This window comes from Cladophialophora psammophila, assembly GCF_000585535.1.
Source record: "Cladophialophora psammophila CBS 110553 chromosome Unknown aczJe-supercont1.8, whole genome shotgun sequence".
NCBI lineage: Eukaryota > Fungi > Ascomycota > Eurotiomycetes > Chaetothyriales > Herpotrichiellaceae > Cladophialophora > Cladophialophora psammophila.
The window spans coordinates 1033202-1055310 of record NW_006912929.1 but is presented as its reverse complement, the minus strand read 5'-3'; the positions used below and the strand labels follow the sequence as shown (position 1 = coordinate 1055310).

Genomic DNA, 22109 nt, shown 5'->3' with positions numbered 1-22109 from the left:
TACTCGTACCGTAAGCAGGCTTCGGCCATGTTGTGATAATGGACGAACGTGGCTCCTGGGCACAGCATAGCGACTCTGGAATATGCTGGAGGCAGAACAGAGTCGAGCCAGCCATTCATGTGCTAGGACTGTCTATTTCTATTCATCTCTCATCCTATACACCGACGCTGATGTTGTCCACCATGACACTCACTGATTCACAGCTTAGCTCTCACCACTGCTGCCTTCTCCCCTGGCGCTTTCTCTTCCGCCACACCCTTGCCCATCTTGACAAGCCTCTCCCCAACATCCCTAAGGACGTGTTTCATGATCTTTCCACTGCCGGTCTTGGGAAACTCGTTTCCCACACCCTCGTCCCCGATCCAGAAAACGTACCTGGGCGCCTTATGGCTGCCCAAAGACTTGCGCACCCAGTTGTTGATTTCCTTCCAACTCGGCCTCATGAGCCGCGTTGTCCTGTTCTCCTCCTTGAGGTCCAGGTCGAGGCAGCCCGGTCGCGGATGCTCGCGGAGAAACGCGCCGACAACCTCGCCGTATCTCTCGTCTTTGATGGCGACGCAGCTGGCCTCGGCGACCGAGGGGTGGTCGGCCAGGCGCGTTTCGATTTCGCTGGGGAAGATGTTTTCGCCGCCTTGTAAATGCCCCGAGCAGTCAGTAATTGTCATACAAGAGGCCATTGCAGAGAGGGGGGTAGGATCAAAAGTAAATGGGCGTGTTGGACCAGTAACTTACCACGAATGATAATATCCTTGATCCGCCCAGTCACAGAACAATAGCCATCTTCGTCAATGACGCACTCATCACCAGTATACATCCACAGAATGCCGTTCTCATCCCGTCTCATTGCCTCTTCCGTCTTTGCTGGATTATTGTAGTATCCTTTCTGCAAAGCGTATCCACTAACACAGAGCTCGCCTCGCACGCCGCGCGGGACTATATTCCCGGCGCGGTCGACAATTTTGGCCATCGTATGTGGTAGCACTCTCCCAACCGTCTTGGTTCGTCTTTCTTCCGTGTCATCAAACGAAGTGATGAACGTTACTGGGCTCGTCTCGGTCATGCCATATGGGATAAGCATTCCCTTGATCCCAAACTCTCGGTCTAACTGCTTCACCAACGCCGGCGGAACCGATGACCCTGCAACAAGCCCTGTCTTTACCGACGAGATTTTGTATCGTTTTGCTTTATTGGCTTCAATTTCCGCGATGAACATAGTTGGCACGCCGAGGAGCGCGGTGCATTTCTCCTCATAGAGTGCATCGAGGACAGAGTCGGCATCGAACTGGTCGCATGGGAAGACAACTGTGGAGCCATGAGTGAAAGCCCCCAAGAAACCCATCACAAGGCCGAAACAGTGAAACAGTGGAGGTGGGCAACAGATGATGTCCGAGTGGTTCAATTTCATGGTCATTCCAACGAAGCGGGCGTTGTTGATCAGATTCCTGAACAGTTCGTTAGCAGGGGCAAGTGGTCTCAACCAGAGTAGGAGGTTTGATTACTTGTGAGTTAACATGGCTGCTTTCGGGACGCCAGTGGTTCCTATTCAAGTCAGCATGGGTGTACATCAACGCACGGGAGAGAGGTTGACCTACCAGAAGTAAATTGAAGGTTCACAACATCGTCACAGCGAATACGGGTCTCTGCTTGCTTCAACGTTGCCGTGTTGATATTCCGGCCTTCATACACGAAAGACGAATATGCGCACAGCCTTAATGAGTTGTGCGTTGCACTATCACCAGTTGACAAGGATACGCAGGGTAAGGTGCTCAGCTCCTTGGCCACCGCTTCGACATGCGTAGACAGGTCCTTCAGGCGGATCTTTGAAGCGACAAAAAGAAGTTTACAAGCTGTATTTCGAGTCAGACCAGCCTTGTGAAGAGTTCGGTAAGAAGGCTCACAAGTTACTCTCAGTGCAGAGACCAGCTCTTTGGGAGTATATGTATTGTTCAAGACGACGAAAGGGCAGCCAATCCGAGCGGCGGCGATGAAGGTCTCGAGGTACTGGTAGCAATTTCCAGCCATGATTGCAATGCTGTCTCCGTGCCTCAACCCTCTGGCCAACATCGACTTTGCGACTGCTTCGCTCCGGCTTGCGAGGTCATTGTACGAGAGTTTGTGACGTTGCCAGGAGAAGGTGGCTGCTGTGTGGTCTCCGTATCGCGCAGCCTGCCGCTGCATAAATTCTCCCAATGTCTCTTCCAATAAAGGCGGCGTTCGTGGGCCTGAAACCAAAGAGGCTGCTGACGACATTGTTGTTGTTATTGTTTTTGTTGGTTCTGTCGGACGGGTTGCAAGATCTGTGCTTGCCATTATGTACTGTATGCGGCCTCGCAGAGTCCCGGTAATAGCCCTAGTGATGTTGCTGCAGACCCAGTATATGAGTGAGAACTGTCACGAAACCGGCAACTAAGAACGACACCATAAGAGGAATTAGTATTGTCAGCACCACGGTATTCAGCATCCCCGTTGCGAGTCGATGTAGATGTGGAGCCGGTTCCGCCATGGCGGGCCGCCTTGCAGGGGTTGTGCTCAGTGCCCGCCCCACCGTCCAACCGGGGCAGCCTCGGCCTAACCGTCATTGTTTCCATGAATGTACCTCGTAATTCCGGTTCAACTGGCAGACTCCCCATCACATTGAAAGCCCGAAAATCGTTTCACCAGGTATCGCTCTGTCTGGATCAGCTACTCTCTATCTCAAACGCTTTTTTCAATATGTCGCAAACAGCTTGTTTCCCTGTGGTCGAGTCGCTTCTTGACGTGACTAGAGACCCGTATAGATCAAATCGAGACGCATGGAAGCCGGTAATGGAAGAGTTCTCCCAAAATCTGAGAAGGACCACGTCCGAAGGCAGTTCCCAGTCTACCGACAGACATGAGAAGAGGGGACAATTGCTGGCAAGAGACAGGATATCCCTGCTGTTAGACGCCGACTCGTCCTTTCTTGAATTGGGCTCTTTTACCGGGTTCGAGTTGGAGGACTCGAGCCCCTGCGCCAGTCTCTTGGCTGGCATTGGAAGCATCAGCGGCCGGATCTGCCTCGTTCTTGCACACATTGCAACACAGAGCGGCGGCGCGTGGAACGAGTTAACGGTGATCAAACAAAACAGAGTGACGGAAATCGCCAACGAGAACGACCTACCACTCGTCGCCCTTGTGCAGTCTGCAGGAGTCTTTCTTCCGCAGCAGTTTCGCGTTTTCCACAAGGGCGGACAGATTTTCCGTGATCTCGCCCTGCGAACTCAGAATCAACAGGCTTCCTGTGCAATTGTTTTCGGCTCTTCAACAGCAGGTGGCGCGTACCATCCTGGGCTCTCAGATTATACCATCTTTGTGGAAAATCAAGCGCAGGTATTTCTCGCGGGTCCCCCCCTAGTTAAAATGGCTACCGGCGAAAATATCGACGCGGAGCAGCTAGGAGGGGCTCGAGTTCATGGAACTGTTACCGGTCTTGCGGATCAAATTGCTTTTGACGAATTTGATGCGGTCCGGAAGGCTCGTGAATGGGTTAGCACACTATCGCCCCGGAGTCGACCAATGCAGCCAATGCGTCCTCCGCTTGCTCCGCGTTATCCGATCGAGGACATATTTTCCATCGTCAATCCCGACGTCCGGAAACCTTTCGATATGAAAGAGGTGGTTCTTCGGTTGGTTGACGATTCACGCTTAGCCATGTTCAAGCCAGAATATGGCAGTAATCTGTTGACAGGATGGGCCAACATCATGGGTAAGTGCTGCGCTGGTCTTCCCAACGGAAACATGTGGTGACTTGAAGTAGGCATGCCTGTTGGGTTGATCGCCAATCAGACACCCATCATCAACCCAGATGAAGCATCAAAAGGAACGCAATTCATTCGCATGTGCAACCAACAAAACACCCCAATTATCTTCCTGCACAACGTAACGGGCTTTATGGTCGGCTCGAAGGCCGAGCATGCAGGCATCATCAAAAAGGGGGCGCAATTTGTATCTGCGGTTAGTTGTTCAAAGGTTCCGCATATTTCCATCATCTTGGGGGCATCATATGGAGCAGGCAATTATGCTATGTGTGGGAGGTCATATCGGCCACGCTTTCTGTTCACCTGGCCAACTGGGCGGTGCAGCGTTATGGGACCTGAGCAACTGTCTGGGGTGATGGCTCAGGTTGAAGCCAACAGTGCCCGGAGCAAGGGAGTGGTGCTCAAGCCCGAGGAAGTGGAAGCCAGAGTGCAGCGTCTGCAAAAGGAGGTCCAAAGGGATAGCAGCGCGTATCGGACGAGCGCGCACATGCTTGATGATGGAGTGATTGACCCTCGAGATACTCGTGACGTGCTTGCAATGTGTTTAGAAGTTGTGCAAGCGCCACCAGTGCAAGGAAGTGCAGGACACCGGGCGTTGGCCAGGATATGATATGGAAAATGAGAATGGAAATGGGAGAAAGGATAAATGCGGGAAGCGAAGTTGAGTGCGGAGCTCTCCATAAAAAAATGGAGGCTGTCTGACGTACGCTTTTTCGTGTGCAGCAATGTCCTCCTCCTTGCCTCACCTCGCTCCTCATATGTTTCACCGTGCCATACGGGGGATAATTTTCTGTCAGACACAATACTTATAGCCCATGACACGTCATTTCTAGACACGAGTTCTTCTCACTAACCTTGGCTGGACTTCCCACCTACTTTCTTCTGCATCAACCCCCTGGAGATGCCGCTTCTTTTCGTACATCTAGTCTTTGAGCTTTTCGTATCCATCTTTCATCATGGACGACAGCCGCTATGCTAAAAGAGCACGCCAGGCGTGTCTCAACTGCAGGAGGTGAGATGGTCCTGTTGGAACCGACCCGCAATCTTCGGGCAATGTGTTCGATATGGTGTCTCGAGCATCCGTCAACACCAACTAACAGTGATTGGTAGGAAAAAGACGCGCTGCTCTGGGCACAAACCAGTGTGCGCCTTCTGTGCCCGGCTCAACCAACGCTGTACGTGGGATGGCGATGCAGATGTCTCGCCTGAACCACTCGCCGAAACGGGCCGAGCTCCATCCTCCTCAGGTATAGCCGCGCATAATGCAAGCCTTGCTGCAAGAGTCGCTTTGCTCGAGTCTCGGCTGAGCTTTCTGGATGCGGACAACGCTTTCAGCTTATTCACCTCCGTGTCGCCACCAACGACAATCAATCAGCCTGTGGACCAGTATCCCAATATCGACGAACTTGCCCGGAAGAACCGCGATTTCTCATCTCTTCCAGATGTGTCAATCTTCCGTTCTCTTGTCGAAGTCTATTTTCAACGTTGTCACAACCAGCCTTACTCTTTCTTCCACGAAGAGATGTTTCGCCATGATTATGAAGCCGGATTGTTGCCCGAATACTTAATGTACGCTTTTGCTGCTGCCGCCTGCCGCTTCTCCGACCACGATTTCTATCAGCAGCGTCGTGATGAAGCGATTGATGCCTATGCCCAGTCATCCTTTGGGCAGATATTCGAACATTCATTCTCAGTCTCCGACAGTTTAGAGCCGTGGATGGCGGTGTCCCTCTCCATATTGGCGGTGGTGGACTTCGCAGGTGAGTTTGACTACAACCTTTTTTCTTACCATGCAAGTATTGACTCAGCATCAAGCCGGACGTCCGAAAATTGGCTGGGTGAAACTAGCTCTTTCGTGTCGCTTTGCACAGGCCTTGCGGCTTAACGAAGAACCCGACCAACAACTTCCCGTCCACGAACAAGAAGAGCGGCGTCGAATATTCTGGTCGATCTATCTCCTCGATATTCTGATGTCAGTCGGCCCCAACCGACCTCCTTCACTTCTCGATGAGGACTGCACTGTCCATCTACCATGCGATGAGGGCCTTTTCCGGGATGGACTCAGTGGCGGCCCTGTGCCAACTTTGACCGCTGTCGTGGACAATCCGTCAGGTTCCAATTACCAGAACCTAGATCCCTTCGCCATGACTATAATCATGGCCTCGGCGTTGGGCCGCTTCATACGATTTAGCCTGAAGCGCACGTTGAATACGACACATGTCCTTTGGGATCCACGGTCCAAGTATTACGAGGTACAGAGCATTTTGCTATATTACGAAAGCCACTCACCATGTGCCTTCACTTCAATCGCTGAGGCACTAAATCGACATCATTCATTCAACGACTCAGTGTCACCATCACAAATCAGTCACATCATCTACTCTCACGCCCTCTACCACCTCAACAATTGTCTTCTCAATCATCCATTCATATTGTATCGCTTTTTCCAAACATATACCGTACCTGTCCCTCTAAGTTTTGTGCAAGAGGCACTGCAACGATGCCGCAAGCACGCGACAAATCTCCTTGAGCTGCTTGATGATCTGGAAACCTATGGGCCCCTCAGTCATCCTAGCTTTTATGGCTACTGTGCAATGGCTGCGGGGGTGGTCCATAGCATATACGAGAAAAGCGATGACGCTGAAGTTGCAGAGACTTCGAAGAAACACCTCCAGGCTGCATTAAGTTTTCTACAACGCGAACCAGTGCGTTGGGGTCATGTGGGCCACATGGTAAGTCATCAGTCCCCCCTTCCTTTGCAACCATTATCTTGACTGCTGCCCGGCATACTGCTCCGTGACAGTCGCAATGATAAAATAGCGCGATGAATGTGCGCTGATTTGAGTTTAAAGGGAACTCTCCTCCGGTCGTTCAAGTTGGATTCAGGGGCAGCAAGAATCCTGACAAATCCTGTGAGCCTGGCACAGAAAGCGACTGTACCACTCGGGAACGTTTTATGGCAGCTTCTTGATTACGCTTGGTTACCTCAAAACATACGTCCTGGTGAGATTAGATCTTCTCTATCAGATCTACTACCCGGAATAGACCATCTCCTACCGAATACGACCGAGTCTTCGGCTTCAGACAGCACAAATCTTCCGACGGGTCAATATAACGCAAGTGGTGTACTACCTTCAACTTATGCTCGAATGCTGGGAGAAGATATGGGTGGTATTTTGTCCGAAACGATGGGAGACGGTGGCTCGCGAGGCTTTGCACGACCAACGTTTCCCAACGGATCGTCGGCTGCTTTTTGATGTCTCATGAGTCTTCAGGTGAGTTCCCCCCCTTCTTCTCCCTCACACACACTCTCGGTTGAAGTCAGTTGTGAGCTTCCATATCTCAGGGCAATCTTCAAGAAAGGTGCAGCTCTTAGACAACGGCTACACTGAAGTAATTGTAGGTACACTGACAATTTGCTTTAGTTCTACATCTTAGCGATCAAGCGTCTTTCTACCTTGCCCCAGGTGATAATTCCCTCCTGCTCCAAATCGTCCGGCAATCGAAGTCACAATTTGCTCGACGGACGAGACAACCTTTGTAATTCTTTTGTCTCCAGCTTGACTGCAAGGTCGCTCAATATCTCGTCGCTGCCTCCGCCCACCACCATAACCCGAACATCTCGACTAATCTGCTCGATTCTAGCACCCTTACCGGTCCTTGAATACCCTGCTCCGCCCATTATCTGCTGCGCATCCCGGTTGACGCGCTCCAGTACTCGCCCCGCGCTGGTCTTTAGAGTGGCGATCATCCCTCCAAGGTTGAGGTCTCTCTCAGATGTGGCCGTGGCTGATGCCAGTATGCGGCGGCCTCCGTTGCGACTTTGGGCCTTTCTCTTTCGCTCATGCTCGGTCAAGTACACAATTGACTCCAGATATGCATATGCCGGTTCGACGTCACGGGCAAAATCCGCGAATTTAGCCGAGATCACCTGGTTCGCAATCAAGGGCTTGCCGAAAGTTTCTCTTCTGAGCGCATGGGCATAAGCATCTTCGATGCAAACTCGCGCCATGCGAAGGGATGTACATGCCAGCCAGAGTCGTTCATGGTTGAAATTCGACATGATGATATCGAAGCCTCGGTTCTCCTTGCCAAGGAGATTCGACGCCGGCACCGTGACATCGTCAAACTCGATGTATGTGGAGCCGCTGGCGTTGACGCCCGAATTCTCGATCTTGCTGCATTTCACACCGGCCGAACTGAGCGGTATTATGAGAGCAGATACTCCCGCGCGGCCTGGTCCACCTGTGCGTACCGCGGCGGTGCAGTAGTCGGCGAATATGGCGTTTGTGATCCACTTCTTCGCTCCGTTTACAATGTACACATCTCCGCGACGCTCCGCCGTCGTTGTGATGCCTGCCACGTCAGACCCGGCTATGTGCGAGTTAGCAACTGGACGCTCAATCATTGGGGGGCATTGGGGGAATGGGGGGGGAGAATACCATCGGGCTCCGTCACACCAAGACAAAACCGCGACCTGCCAGCAATCACGTCTGGCAAGAACCTCGCCTTCTGTTCATCGTTCCCAAAGTTTATCAAAGGCGGAGCGCCGATCGAATTTCCGCAACTCAACGCCCATATCACGCCCAAGTAGCCACACCTGGCAATCTCGTCGATCACGATCAAATCGTGGAACCCATCCCACTCTTCCGGCTCGACGTCTCCAGGCAGCCTCTGGCCCAGGGCTTTTATTTGCGCAACGGCAAGCGGGTACATCGAGACGGCCATGTATCCCAACCGCGCATGATTGAGGATGACTTCCTTGGGCACGGAACCTTGTCGCTCCCAGTCTTCGCAGAACGGCGTGATATGCGTGGCGACGTATTCGCGCGCTTCGGCTTGGAGGCGCCGGTGGCTCGCGTTGTAGTATGGGCTGATGTCGCGCGAGAGCCAGGGCGGGTCTGCATAGGGTGCTGGGGAGATTGAAGGAGCCATTGTGGAAGAGTTCAGAGTGGAAAAGTCCAAATCCAACGTCCAACGTTCAACGTTCAGTGTTCAAAGTTCAGACACTGGTAACTGGTTGTTCTCTGTGAGATGTTCCGAATGACTCAGTCGCTTAGCATCAATCCTGTTTTCGTTCCAACCTCTGCCTCTGCCTTTACCTTTGCTATGGCGAGAAATCCAAATAAGGCCAGATTCTTTGTCTCGCACCCGATTCAAAAAGCAGTAGTTCAGTCAATCACTCTTAAGTGCACCCACCCCGTCCCAAGGAAATCGCTCGGGCCTCGAACCCGGGCGGGCAGTGGGCACCTCCATCAATCCTGGGGCGCGGGCCTCGTAACCCACACACCCGCTGCGGGAGAATGGGCACTCGCTTTTGCCTTCTCGCAAGCCGAGGCGGAGCTCGCGGAGCTGGGGTGATTACGAGGTATGTAGTCTGTATGTAAGTAGTGGGTAGTACTCGATACATACCGAGATGTCCGTATTTTAGCGGCCGAGTGGGACGTCCCTCCGTCCCTCTTACTACGCATGATACGAGGAAGGGTGTTCAATGTTACGGCCCATGCACCTACCAACATAGGCAACTAGGTATGTAGTAATTGCTTATGCTCGCTCTCCCGTCTTACACGCCCTCAGCGCGAAGCCACGACGTGTCGAGGGGTGGATGCGGTCGCGTGGAGCATGCGCCGGGTGAGAATTTTCCGATTTTCCGGTGCCATGGCCGTGGCTGGCCCGTGGGCGGGCCGGGTTCATGGTTGACTATCTATGCACTGTACAGGGTATTTGTATGCCTTTGTACGAGTACGGCTGGGTGCGCAACTCCTCGGCCTTGCTGGCTGGCCAGGGAATGAGCCTTGGACGGGAGGAGTAATAGGTACTGCATGGCACCGATGGCGAGGCCTTGACTTGTTGGAGGATAGTTGGACACATACACACAGAGAGAGTTTGTGCGCTACCGACTCTAGGTGGCTTGCGAGGTCGGCATCTAGTCTAGGATATACAGGTTTTATTGAGTGATGACAGGATTATTCATGCACATCGCCATATCGGGTTCTTGACAGATCAAATCTTGACATACAAGATCTCGATATACTCCGTACATACTATATCTATTGTATGATTATGCAGCTATTCAACCCAGCACAGCACGCCCCCATCATCTACTGCAGCCCCATTCTTGACTCCTGTCATGAACTTCCCGTCCACATTGATGCAGATATTCGTCTCCATCTTCATACTTTCAATGACCATGACAATCTCCCCCGCCTTGACTTGATCCCCGTTGGTTTTGAGCACCGAGAGGACTTTGCAAGGCATGGGGGATTTGACCACCTTCGAATTTGATGAGGCCGAAGAGCGGCCACCGGCGCCTGATCGTAGACTTTCCATATAATTGAGGATACTGTAGCATTTATATTCCACCCAGGTCCCCAATCCTCGGATATGGCATAGAACGGTTTGATAGGAGCCAGTGGATGTTGCGGGGTTCAAAGGTGCGTCTGTGGCGATGTGGGCGTGGATGATGGATTGGTTGATTGATATGGCTACTAACGCTGTTCTCCATCCGTTGCGGGCCGTGGTATCCTGCAAGTCTCTCCATTTGGTAAATTCCACGGTGTACTGTGGAGCTTTGGCTAGAGACGGGTCTCTAAGCTTGTGGCTGATGTCATGATATTGTCGAGATATTTGGTAGGCCTCGGAGCTGCGAGTTGTTGTGTCGGGGACACTGTCGGTTTCGGCTGTTGGAATGGGGAGTAAAGTGGCCTGGTATTCCGAACGGCCGCTCTCGGCGCGAGAATGGGCATTCCAGATTGACAATATCGGTTCTTGCGCCGATGAGGGATCTGAAGGAACAATCACGGTTGTGTTGCGATTGACCGGGTCGAAGTATTGATTCCTGAAACCTCGAGTGACGTGCTTGAAAGGTCTAGGTTCGGTGGGCTGAGATGCTAAATTCCTCAACACGAGGCCCGGGAGAAGGGAGAGCATAGAGATCATATTTTGTGCAGACTCCGTGTAGGGGTTCTTCAGCAGGCTTTCCACATGCGTGGGAATCAGCGACGTCGTGTATGCCCGATCATGAAAGCTTTTGTGTAGAAGACAGGCCTGGAGGAAAAGCTGATTTGTTTTCACGCCTGCACATACTGTATTTGCCAAAACCTTAACCATTTTTGAGATTGCTATGGCTCTTGTTGGTGCCCATACCACGATTTTGGCGATCATCGAGTCAAAGTAAATCGATATGCTGGACCCAGTCTGTACAGCGGTCTCGTATCGTACGTCTCTTGACGCTAGATACTGGTCTGATTCTCGCCACAATTGAATGGTGCCATTTTGTGGCATAAAATCACTGCTAGGATCTTCAGCGCATAGGCGGCACTCGATTGCATGGCCCTTTTGGGGAATATGTTGTAGGATGGCGAGACTGGAGAGGGATCCGCCGGCGGCCACAAACAATTGCAATGAAACAACATCAAGGCCTGTAACTTCCTCTGTGATGGGGTGTTCGACTTGGAGACGCGTGTTAACTTCGAGGAAATAGAAACTGCCATCTCTGACGTCCACGACGAACTCAACAGTCCCTGCACCTTCGTAGCCAATGAGCTCCCCTATTTGAACAGCAACGGCGCACATTCTTTGCCTCTGTTCTGGAGTTAAAAAAGGGGATGGTGTCTCCTCGATAATCTTCTGGTGCCGTCGCTGAACAGAACACTCTCTCTCCCACAACGAGAGGACTTTGCCATGGCTGTCACCAATTATCTGAACTTCGACATGTTTGGCGGCCTCGATGTACTTCTCCAGAATGCAGTCGCTTGACCCAAATGAGCGTTGAGCCTCGGATTGTGCGCGGGCAAGCTCGCCCGCAAGTTGTGAGCGCTCTCGAACGATTCGCATCCCGCGACCTCCGCCTCCAGCAGACGCTTTCAGCATCACCGGAAATCCTACTTTTTCCGCTGCGGTTTCCAACTCTCTGACATTCTGACTTGAGCCGGTAAATCCTGGGATAAGGGGAACCTTGGGCGCATGTTTCCTCAAGTAGTCCTTTGAATTCCGCTTGTCGCCTAGCGTTGACATGGCCTGGGAGCTTGGTCCGACGAATATCAGTCCTGCTTGACGTACAGCCTCAGCAAAATCTTTGTTTTCGCTAAGATAGCCATAGCCCGGGTGTATGGCATCGGCACCCCTCGAGCGAGCAACATCAACAAGAAGCTGGATATTCAAGAATGGGTTTCCTCCGGGCTGATTGATGCTTCCCAGATCAACTGCCTCATCTGCTTCAGCAACATGACGCGAAGACAAGTCCTCTTGTGCATAGACAGCGATGGAGGTTAGATCAAGTTTCCGACATGTTGCGATGATTCGACATGCAATTTCACCTCTGTTTGCGATCAGCACCCTCTGAATCTGCTTTCTGCCATGGCTGCTGGACGGTAGCTGCGCGACGAAGAGAGGAGGTCGTTGCAAAGTCGCAGAACTTTGACCTGGGTCCGGCTGGTTATCCTGGTATTGCCTCATTCTGATGAGTTGGTGGCTGAAGATCTTGTGAAGGGTTACTTCAACCACGCCTGGGATGGGTCGCGCATTATGACCAATACGGAGGAGAAATAATGCAGTGGTTAGACTCCATTTCTCCCCGGACAAGATCTCACTCTATCCCTGGAAGCAGCTCCAGCAGAATTCGGCCAGATACCAAGCCGAGGTAAGCGGGATGCCGTCCCCTGGTCGGCGGACAAGGCGGCCCGCGCGACAAGGGCCGCCTGATCTGACGCTTGCATGTTTCACTAAGGCCCCATTCACTGAAGTTAGCGAACAATGCATGGAAGTCTGGAGAGAACGGTCCTCCGCCCGTCTGAGGCGAGGTTGCAGCAACACAAGAGTAGTTGGGGGGTGGACGACTCGACAGTACTAGTTGTGGTCGACCGTCACCGAGATCAAGGCGATTGCGGTTTCTGGTCGAAATGCTTCGCCGGAGAGTTCTCACGTGCTTGCCAAGATACACTAGCCTTAATGAGCGTTTGTATCGAATCTCGAGTTTCTCGAGTTATTTTTTCTCTGGAGGGCTTTGTTGAACAAAACCCATCCCGGCAATCGACAAAGCATCTCAACTAAAGTCACTATCTCAGGAACGAGAAAAAAAATCCAAAGTCGCGGCTCGCGACAACAGCCCTCGTTAGATACGAAATTCTGCAACCAAAAATATCCAGGACGCTAAGATGTCTCTAACCTCCGTCATCGACCCGGAAAATGCCCCAAACTATGAGGACATGGAGAAACAGTTCGCTGTGAGAGCGGTACAACATATGACTGTCTACTGGAATATCCTCGAAAAGCTACCCGGTTCAAAACTACGCCTGACTCGGCTGGACGACGACATTCTTGAGCACTTCAAGCGCGAATTTCCGGACTTCGACCCTGCTCAAGAGATCGATGAGGACGCCATGAAAAGTAAAGAGGGCAAGGAGAAGTGGCGCAATTTTGCAATGGTCTATGAAAAGGGCGAGAAGAAGATCGATGATTACAATTTCGGCACCATGCTAAGGAAAAGCCCAAAAACCGAGTATGGCGAAAAGGAAGCCATTTTCGTAATTCGAGCACAGTTCTACGCAATCGAAATTGCTAGAAACCGAGCTGGGCTCAACGACTGGATTTATGAAAATGCCCAGAAGCAGCAGACGAAATCATGAACAGGGAGATTAGCACGCCGACCGCAATTTGAACAGCAACAGACAATACTGAGCCATTCATAACAACATGAGACCGTGCCGGAATCTGTGCTTTCAAGCGCGCCGAAGCTTAAAGATTTCACTGTAAAGGGCCTCTTGGGAACCCCTTCGCATTCCAGAAGAACAATACTAAGGTGTGCCATCAACGGCCTTGGCACGCGACATTCAAGTCGAGGAATGAACATTGTTTTCAATGATGACTTTGCATGGTTTAAGTTGTTGATTCTTGGTATCTAGTTTCCACTGCAATCGATTCGCACCATTGAAACGTTGGTCCAGTCGATCATGTCTAGTCAAGCCTCTGCCGTTGCGATATGACCACAAGTGCACAAGATGAGCGTCAAACTGAATCTAACGAAGCGCAACAGAAAGATGGCGTCCTTGGCCGTTGGGGAAGCGTTTTCAAGTTCACAGCAAAGGCACACCTGCCCATTCTATCGGCAGCCATTATCTTCTCAGCCGCAGCAGGATGCTTGCAACCAACAATGGCGTTCTTCTTCGGGAAATTTTTCGACACCTTCTCGGATTTTGCTGCAGGAAAGACTGACGGTTCAACGTTTATGGAGCGCTCTCTAAGCAGTCTCTATGCGCTCTTCGGCATTGGAGGCGCCACGTTTATTTTTAAGGGCACCCTTTTTAGCCTTTGGTTGGTGTTCGGCGAGATGCAGGCAAGGAGCATTCGCGAGTTGCTTTTCCAGTCTCTGCTCGATCGTGAGATAGAATGGTACGAGGCTCGAACAACTGGAGTAGGAACAATCTTAAGCAGAGTCCGAAGGTATGGCGTGCCGACCTAATTGGCCCTCTTTCTAATTATACCAGACAGATCAGAGATGTGCAGCTAGGAACGTCGCAACCTCTCGGCTTTATAATTGTGTGTCTCGTTCAAGCAGTGGCAGGGCTTGGTCTCGCAATACACACGAACTGGAAGTTGACTTTGGTCGTGCTTTCGGCGATACCTGTCATCGCTATTGGGAGCACCCTCATTTCTCGACGCGTACAAGCGAACATAGACCACCAGAACGCAAAATTGACAACTGCCATCGACTTGGCCAATAAATGTGTCACAAACATTGTTACCGTGAAGTATTTCAACACTCAAGACCAAGAAGGAAACAACTATTCTGCAGCGGTCAAGGAAGCTGGTGTATTCTCCTTGAAGCAAGCTTTCTCCAGTTCCTTGCAGACTGGGTTCGTACGTTTCGCCACAACCGCAATGTTCGTTCAGGGCAAGTTTCTCACACCTGACCATAGGACGACTCTCATAAATGTATGCAGGGTTCTGGTATGGTGGTACACAAGTCCATTCTGGTGAAACGAGTGCCGGCAAAGTGGTCACGACATTTTGGGCCTGTCTGATAGCTACGAAGGCGTTTGAGGACATGTTGCCACACTGCATTATTCTTCAGCGGAGCCAGTCGTCGGCTGTAGCATTGAAGGCGGTGGTGGAGAAAGTCATGGATGGGAAGACGCAGTCGCGAAAGGTGGACGGATTGTCACCGCAATTTTGCGAAGGCAACATCGAAATTCAAGCGGTACGTGCTCAAATATTCTTTGCAAGCCAACTATCTGATTTTTCGAGAAGGTTTCCTTTGCCTACCCTTCAAGACCTGACTCTCTTGCCCTGGACCGTTGCACATTTTATTTTCCTGCGGGAGAGACTACATTCATCGTGGGCAGGAGCGGCTCTGGGAAGAGCACACTCAGCAATATATTGATGAGATTCTATGATCCCAGGAGCGGAGCTATCTTCATCGACGACAATGCTTTAGGAGATATTGACACAAACTGGCTCAGAAACAATATCACTCTAGTGCAACAGAACTGCGTACTATTCAGTGACACGATCTTCCGAAATATTGCACTTGGTCGCCGTGACATCAGTCGAGTTACGGAGTGTCGGGTGAACGAATGCGTCAAGATCGCAGCTTTGGAACGGACCATTGAGCAACTCCCGGAAGGTGTACATACTAGAGTTGGGACAGGCGGCTCATCTCTCGCCGGAGGCCAAAAGCAGCGTATTGCTATTGCACGAGCTTGTTTGAGAAATACACCGATATTGATACTGGACGAGGCAACAAGTGCTCTCGACAACTCAAGCAAAACAGCCGTCATGACATCTATACGAGAGTGGCGACGTGGAAAGACGACCGTTGTCATTACACATGATATGACCCAGATACAAGACGACGATTTTGTCTATGTCCTCGACAGAGGTCGGGTCATTCAGGAGGGCCGGCTTGGGAGCCTTGCCGATTTCCAAAATCCCGCCATGGACCAGCAAGCCTACGCAAAAAGACCGACAATAAAACACCTGAATTGTTCTGATAACCCCGCCCAGTCCTTATCACGATGTGGCTTTGCGGACCCGGCACAAACAGCAACCCCTTCTTCATTGTTCAGGAAGGACTCGTTCGACTTCGGGACAGTAGAAAATGCTCAGCATCGTCCTCTAGAAAATATCCAGGACTCTCGGGAAGGGGCACAAATGAGACACCGACTGAGGAAAGACCTATCTGCAAGCAGGGCAGCTGCACTGAAGCTTCTGAAACGACAATCAATGGCTCGTGCCAAAGCTATGTACTCTCTGTACCACATTCAGCCGTCTGTGCATCAGTCAATGAATTTAACATCCGCAACATATACAAGTCGCGATTCCATTGTTCGAAAATCAATTTTCGTGTCAGCCATTCCGCGAACCCCGAAGACTCGAGACAAACCGTTACCCGTACCGCCTCTGAGGTACAATATGCTCAGTGAAAATAAAGTCCCAGATGGCGACGCCAGGAACGCCATCTGGACCGAGAGAGCCAGCAGGCAGCTGCAACCAGCAGGTCCAATCCTAGCAGTATTTACTACACTATGGCCCAGCTTGGATAGTTCTAACCGCACCAAGCTGCTCCTTGGATTCCTGGCAACATTAGCCCATGCAGGAGCTCCTCCAGCATTCTCCTATGCTCTGGTGCAAGTCTTTGACACATATTACTTGCCGACAGGGTACGAGAAGAAGGCCTTGATCTACTCCATGGTTGTTGTTGGAATCGCGGTCGCGGACGGTCTCGCATGTTTCTTCATGCAGTATCTGCTAGGCTCTGCAAGCCAGACGTGGGTGGATACGCTCAGAATCCAGGCATTACGACGCATTCTCCGTCAACCAAAGGCCTGGTTTGATGAAGAACGTAACAACCCCGGAACTCTGATCTCTTCACTCGACAGGAACGCAGAAGAAGTGAAGGACCTTGTCGAACGATTCGCGGCACAGCTCCTGGTTGTTGCAGTAATGATGACTGTGGCTATGATATGGTCACTGTTCTCCTGCTGGAAGATCACACTGGTCAGTCTTGCAGCCTCGCCAGTGCTTTATGTAACGGCAAAGTGTTTCGGAAAAGTCTCTAGCCTCTGGGAATCACGATCGAGCTCGGCCAGCGACGGTGTCAACGAGATATTTGTCGAAACTTTCGCGGACATTAAGACGGTTCGATCGCTCACTCTGGAATCTTACTTCCACAAGAAGTATTGCGAGGCCACCAGTCAAACTTTTTCCATCGGCGTACGACGAGCTCTGTTCTGCGGCTTCTTCTTCGGCCTCTCTGATTCCGCCATCGCCTTTTTCACGCCCATGATTTTTTGGTACGGGGCTCGCCTTGCAAAAGATAACGAATGGCCCGTTAATTCGATATTTACCGTCTTTGGACTTCTTTTATTTTGTACCGCTAATGCCAACATGGTCATTACATACATACCTCAGACCAGCTCAGCGACTGATATCGCCACTCGCCTTATTCAGCTGGCGCATATGCAAGTTGACTCTCACGAAGATGTTGGTCTAGTCCAGCTAGACAAAAACGATCCAGGCACGCTTTCTGGGCCAATCCATTTCATCAATCTGACGTTTTTCTACCCGACCCGACCAGAGGTAGCAGCGCTCCGAAGATTAAATCTCACCATCCCCTCAGGGCAAACCACGGCCATAGTGGGAGTCTCGGGATCGGGGAAATCTACTATTACGTCCCTTCTCCTAGGCCTCTATCCGCCAACAGCAGATCATCTCGCCTTTTCTCCTTCGAACCACCGAGAAGGGGGTCCAGCGTCTCTCACCCTATCTGGCCGCGACATTCGAACACTTGACCTCTCCTCTCTGCGCTCTCTGATCGCTATCGTCCCACAGACCCCCGTGCTCCTCCCCACAACGGTGCGCGAGAACATCACCTACGGCCTTCCCCCTGACTCTCCCTGGAGGTCAGCAAGCCGTATCGAACGCGCCGCCCGCGCCGCTGGGATCCACGACTTCATACAGTCTCTCCCGCAGGGCTTTGCCACGGTCATAGGTGAAGGCGATGGCGGCCTCGGCATCTCAGGCGGCCAGGCACAGCGCATCGTCATCGCCCGCGCCCTCATCCGGGACCCGAAGATCCTCATCCTCGACGAAGCGACTAGCGCACTAGACCGAGAAAGCGCCCAGGTCATCCGAGAGAGCATCGCCCGGCTGAGCAGGGAGAAAGGGCGCAAATTGACCGTGATCGTTGTTACGCATGCGAGGGAGATGATGGAAGTTGCGGACCATGTGGTGGTCATGGAGGAAGGCCGCGTGGTTGAGCAGGGCTCTTTTACCGAGTTGGTCGAGAGGAGACGGAAGTTCTGGGCATTATTGAATGCCGGGGATGACGGTGCGAGTCACACCCGTGAAGCTGGTGAGGACAGAATGGGATGAATTTGCTTGGCAAGAAGACTCACTGTATGCTGTGTTCTGCTGTGTTCTGCTCTGATTGTCTGTCGTAGAAGGGTTTAACTGTGCGCTGCTTTATTTCGCCGTTCAATCCAAGTGATCTTTAGATAATTTCAATTTCCGCTCTTACTCTATCCATATATGATTGCCGTTGCTATCCCTCTGTCATATAAGCCTCCCTTCTAGTAGTCCTAGCACATGGATGACAGGCGGCCAGTTTCATGGCACTCTATTCTCTTCAATCCAGGCCTTGACCGCCGTCCAATTCCTGCACGTATGTAACGCAGCCTGCGACCCGCTGCTGCGATCGTCCACCATCTTCTGATGTCCCACGTAGTGATGCGGGCTGTCCGGGACCGAAACCACGCCGCCGTCGCGCGTAGGCTCCAGCGTCGTGTCCGCGGCACAGAGAAGTGCTTGTCTGACTATCGAAAGGCAGTACGATGTTAGTTCATGGCCGGAGAAGAGGATACGACGGGGGGAAGACAGGAAGGGCATGCACTGGAGATCTCACCGTGATCTAGACAGTGGAAGACGTGGGCTCTCTCGTGGACGTGAGGGTGATGTTCGTGATCATAATCGATTAGAATCTGGCGGATGAATGCCTGGGTGCACATGGTGCTCGTGGTCAGCCAAATCCGATCGAATTTAATACAGTCCAGTCCAGTCCAATGCGTAACCATTGTTCGCGGGGGATATGCTGGGCTTTAGGGAGCTTACCAGGCACTCTAACTGTCTTACGATGGCCACATCGTATATCTCCGTCTCGAAAATCGCGTGTCCATCTCCATCAACGGCGGAGGCACTCGAGGGCAATCCATATTTCCTCGGGTGCTGGACAGCTATCCTCCCATCTCCCTTCGGAAACATGCGCAGCCATGCACGATCGCCTCTGGTTCCTGGGAGCTGGAACTCATATCTATCTGCAAATACTGAAGGGGTCTCGCTGAAGGATGGCGCAAAGGTCTGGAGTTTTGGATTCGCCCTTGCCGGGCCGCTGGTCTTCCAGTACGCGGACGGCCCGGTCGGGAATGAAGGGATAAGCCTATGTCGGTAGCTGAACAGAGCGAACGAGAGGCAAGCCGCCACAAGGAGGATGCTGAAGACAATCTTCAAGGGGAAGCGCTTAGATGTAGCGCCTTCCGGATGTACAGGGTCTCCTGTATATTCTCCACGGGGCGATTTGGGCGTCCGCGGAATCGCCAGAGAATCCTTCTGGCCGCGATATGGTGAGCGAAATCGAAGGGACGAAGGCATCTCTTACTATAGAAAGATCCTTGAGTATACCGCACACAGGGATAGCAGAGACAGATAGGGGAATTCAGTGAATCTTGGCCATCAAGATAAATGTAGCAGCCGCTACGAGGCTGCCCGAGACCGCATTGGGCCGCTGGAAATTCCACAGACAGCGAAGAATGAAAAATGCCAGACAAAGGGACAAAGAGAATGTCTGGCAAGCAGCGCGTGCAGCCCGGTTGAAAGCGTCCATGAATGAAGTCTGTCGATTTATACACAACAATGATTGATGCATGGAAGCCTAAAGGGGCTTTGCAGCAATATCCAGAGCAACAAGTTGTTGCGAACATTCTTCGGAAGGCGAAGGGGCCGACCGGTGGGATCGCAGACACAGAACGAGTCCCGCAGGTTGTCACGCTTGCTGACTTAAGCGGACTCCCCATAGTATCAGAGAGTCTCAGTCATGGATTGTATAGTGGACAGAATGCAGGAGAAGCTTTACAGAAGCGAAGCAGAGGAGGCAGAATCAGGCGGGATGGCGGCCCCTTCGATATGATGAGTAGATCGACCAATCATATTGGCCCGGACCGGCCCACCACGGTTGTTACCGCTTTTGGTATTAGCATGCGGATGATTCCGAAGTTTAACCGATCAACACCTTTTTCTTGTTCCAACAGCGTGAATCTTTCAGCCTCGCAACTCAAAACAACGACACATCAAAATTCTCCAAGCTAGGGTGCGGACCATGTCAGATTCTCAGTCCCGCAAACGCTCGAGGTCCGCTGATGGCGCGAAATCCGATAGCGAGTCATCTGACGATGATTTTGGGCCGGCTTTGCCATCGTCAGTCCCCCCGAAAAAGAAACGCAAGCTCCCATATGAATCTCTGTACGTGGATGCCTTACCGAAAAGTCTGAGGTATTCCAAGTCATTGATGCACAAGGATCAGCTGTTGGCCGTGTCAATTGCTCCGTCGCCTGCTGATTTCGTTATTACCACTTCGGTCGATGGGGTAGTCAAATTCTGGAAGAAAGTTGCAACGGGGATCGAGTTCGCCAAAGAGTACCGGGCACATGAAGGACGCATAGTGGGCTCCTCAGTCAGCGTCGATGGCGCTTTCTTCGCCACAGCCGGGGATGAGGACGACAGCACCATCAAGATTTTCGACGTCGTTACCTTCGATCTACTTTCGATTTTAAGCCTTGAGAGTCCAGCTTCTTGTATATGTTGGGTGCATCGGAGAGGAGCTTCGCCAATACTAGCTGTCGCTCTAGGCAAGGAGATACAAATTTACGATGACCCCGGCAACTCACAGACGCCGGTGCAAACTTTGTCTTCCCTCCACAGAGCCCCGGTTGTGGCTATGGCGTACAACCCAGCCTTTGACTGCGTCGTGTCTGCTGACTCGACCGGCATGATTGAATATTGGCAACCAGGCGAGAGCTGTGAAAGGCCGGACAGTGTTTTCAAAATGAAGTCAGCGACAAATCTATTCGACTTCAAAAAAGCGAAATCTGCCCCCTGCTGTATTACAATATCGCCTTCGGGCCACCAATTTGCCACGATATCATTCCCAGATCGGAAGATTCGAGTTTTCGACTTTGCCTCGGGCAAGCTCTATCGGTCGTACGACGAATCGCTCGACACCATAACCTCGATGCAGCAAGCCGGGACTGCGCTCCAGAAGCTCGACGAAGTTGAGTTTGGACGAAGGATGGCAGTTGAGCGCGAACTTGACAACCCCACCATCAGGTCAAGGATCAACATTGTTTTTGATGAATCAGGCCATTTCATCGCATACGGTTCACTCCTAGGCATCAAGGTGATCAATACCCTCACCAATCGAGTGATGAAAGCGTATGGCAAGGATGAACCGTTTCGAGCCCTGAACGTGGCCTTGTATCAGGGAGCTCCTCAGAAGAAAGAGGTGGTGACGGTGTCGATGGCTGCCAGTGCAAATCCCCTGCTCCACGAAGCCGAGGCTAGAGACCCTATGCTGTTTGCGACGGCATATGGCAAAATACGATTTTACATGTTCACCAATGACGAAGAGATTAGCAAATCGACCCGCGATGTGCAAAATGAGAAGCCCCGAGTTATTTCGGCAAAGAAAAAGGAAGAAAAGCAGGCTCAGTCAGGCACGTCTGCCGTCCTGCATACCAGCTATGGCGATATCCATATCAGATTGTTTCCGGACAAGGCTCCCAAAGCGGTGGAGAACTTTGTCACGCATGCAAGGAACGGCTATTACAACAACACAATCTTCCACCGAGTAATCCGAAAATTCATGATCCAGGGTGGGGATCCACTGGGCGATGGCACGGGTGGCGAGAGCATCTGGGGAAAAGAATTCGAAGATGAGTTTTCAGATCTCAAGCACGACAAGCCATATACGGTGAGTATGGCTAATGCCGGGCCAAACACAAATGGGTCACAGTTCTTCATCACCACCGAGAAAACCCCTTGGTTGGACAATAAGCACACCATCTTTGGACGGGCATACAAAGGGCTGGATGTGATCCATCAGATTGAAAACGCAAAGGTCCGAAAGGAGAAGCCAGAAGAAGACATTAAGATAGTTAATATCTCGATCAGTTAGGGATGGGCAGAAAGAACGCGCCCGTGCTCATCGATGGTTGAGAACTCGAGCTGTTACCTCAGCCGATAGACATTGAATACAAAGCGAAGCCAAGGTGAATTCAGCCCGTA

General features: G+C 51.7%; 9 protein-coding genes across 9 annotated transcripts; 5 read left to right on the top strand and 4 right to left on the bottom strand.

Moving 5' to 3' along the window:
* Positions 1-197: 197 nt before the first annotated feature.
* On the bottom strand, positions 198-2250 carry A1O5_06016 (uncharacterized protein; the record flags this gene model as incomplete). The annotated part of the gene is made up of 5 exons (XM_007746612.1): positions 198-631; positions 733-1442; positions 1500-1539; positions 1593-1847; positions 1899-2250. The coding sequence occupies 5 exons, from the start codon at positions 2248-2250 to the stop codon at positions 198-200; spliced, it is 1791 nt and encodes a 596-aa protein (XP_007744802.1).
* A 462-nt stretch (positions 2251-2712) lies between these two features.
* A1O5_06015 (uncharacterized protein) lies at positions 2713-4386 on the top strand (the record flags this gene model as incomplete). Its single annotated transcript, XM_007746611.1, has 2 exons — positions 2713-3724; positions 3773-4386. The coding sequence occupies 2 exons, from the start codon at positions 2713-2715 to the stop codon at positions 4384-4386; spliced, it is 1626 nt and encodes a 541-aa protein (XP_007744801.1).
* Positions 4387-4732: 346 nt separating this feature from the next.
* On the top strand, positions 4733-6588 carry A1O5_06014 (uncharacterized protein; the record flags this gene model as incomplete). The annotated part of the gene is made up of 4 exons (XM_007746610.1): positions 4733-4788; positions 4887-5536; positions 5592-6508; positions 6580-6588. The coding sequence occupies 4 exons, from the start codon at positions 4733-4735 to the stop codon at positions 6586-6588; spliced, it is 1632 nt and encodes a 543-aa protein (XP_007744800.1).
* A 696-nt stretch (positions 6589-7284) lies between these two features.
* On the bottom strand, positions 7285-8711 carry A1O5_06013 (acyl-CoA dehydrogenase; the record flags this gene model as incomplete). Its single annotated transcript, XM_007746609.1, has 3 exons — positions 7285-7544; positions 7599-8150; positions 8219-8711. 3 exons carry the CDS (start codon positions 8709-8711, stop codon positions 7285-7287), a joined length of 1305 nt encoding a protein of 434 aa, XP_007744799.1.
* Positions 8712-9845: 1134 nt separating this feature from the next.
* Positions 9846-12233, bottom strand: A1O5_06012 (uncharacterized protein; the record flags this gene model as incomplete). Its single annotated transcript, XM_007746608.1, has 1 exon — positions 9846-12233. One exon carries the CDS (start codon positions 12231-12233, stop codon positions 9846-9848), a length of 2388 nt encoding a protein of 795 aa, XP_007744798.1.
* Positions 12234-12931: 698 nt separating this feature from the next.
* Positions 12932-13402, top strand: A1O5_06011 (uncharacterized protein; the record flags this gene model as incomplete). Its single annotated transcript, XM_007746607.1, has 1 exon — positions 12932-13402. The coding sequence occupies one exon, from the start codon at positions 12932-12934 to the stop codon at positions 13400-13402; it is 471 nt and encodes a 156-aa protein (XP_007744797.1).
* A 353-nt stretch (positions 13403-13755) lies between these two features.
* Positions 13756-18149, top strand: A1O5_06010 (uncharacterized protein; the record flags this gene model as incomplete). The annotated part of the gene is made up of 4 exons (XM_007746606.1): positions 13756-14216; positions 14261-14637; positions 14717-14973; positions 15024-18149. The coding sequence occupies 4 exons, from the start codon at positions 13756-13758 to the stop codon at positions 18147-18149; spliced, it is 4221 nt and encodes a 1406-aa protein (XP_007744796.1).
* Positions 18150-18383: 234 nt separating this feature from the next.
* Positions 18384-19421, bottom strand: A1O5_06009 (uncharacterized protein; the record flags this gene model as incomplete). The annotated part of the gene is made up of 3 exons (XM_007746605.1): positions 18384-18589; positions 18679-18769; positions 18885-19421. The coding sequence occupies 3 exons, from the start codon at positions 19419-19421 to the stop codon at positions 18384-18386; spliced, it is 834 nt and encodes a 277-aa protein (XP_007744795.1).
* Positions 19422-20145: 724 nt separating this feature from the next.
* Positions 20146-21999, top strand: A1O5_06008 (peptidylprolyl isomerase; the record flags this gene model as incomplete). Its single annotated transcript, XM_007746604.1, has 1 exon — positions 20146-21999. The coding sequence occupies one exon, from the start codon at positions 20146-20148 to the stop codon at positions 21997-21999; it is 1854 nt and encodes a 617-aa protein (XP_007744794.1).
* Positions 22000-22109: the final 110 nt, after the last annotated feature.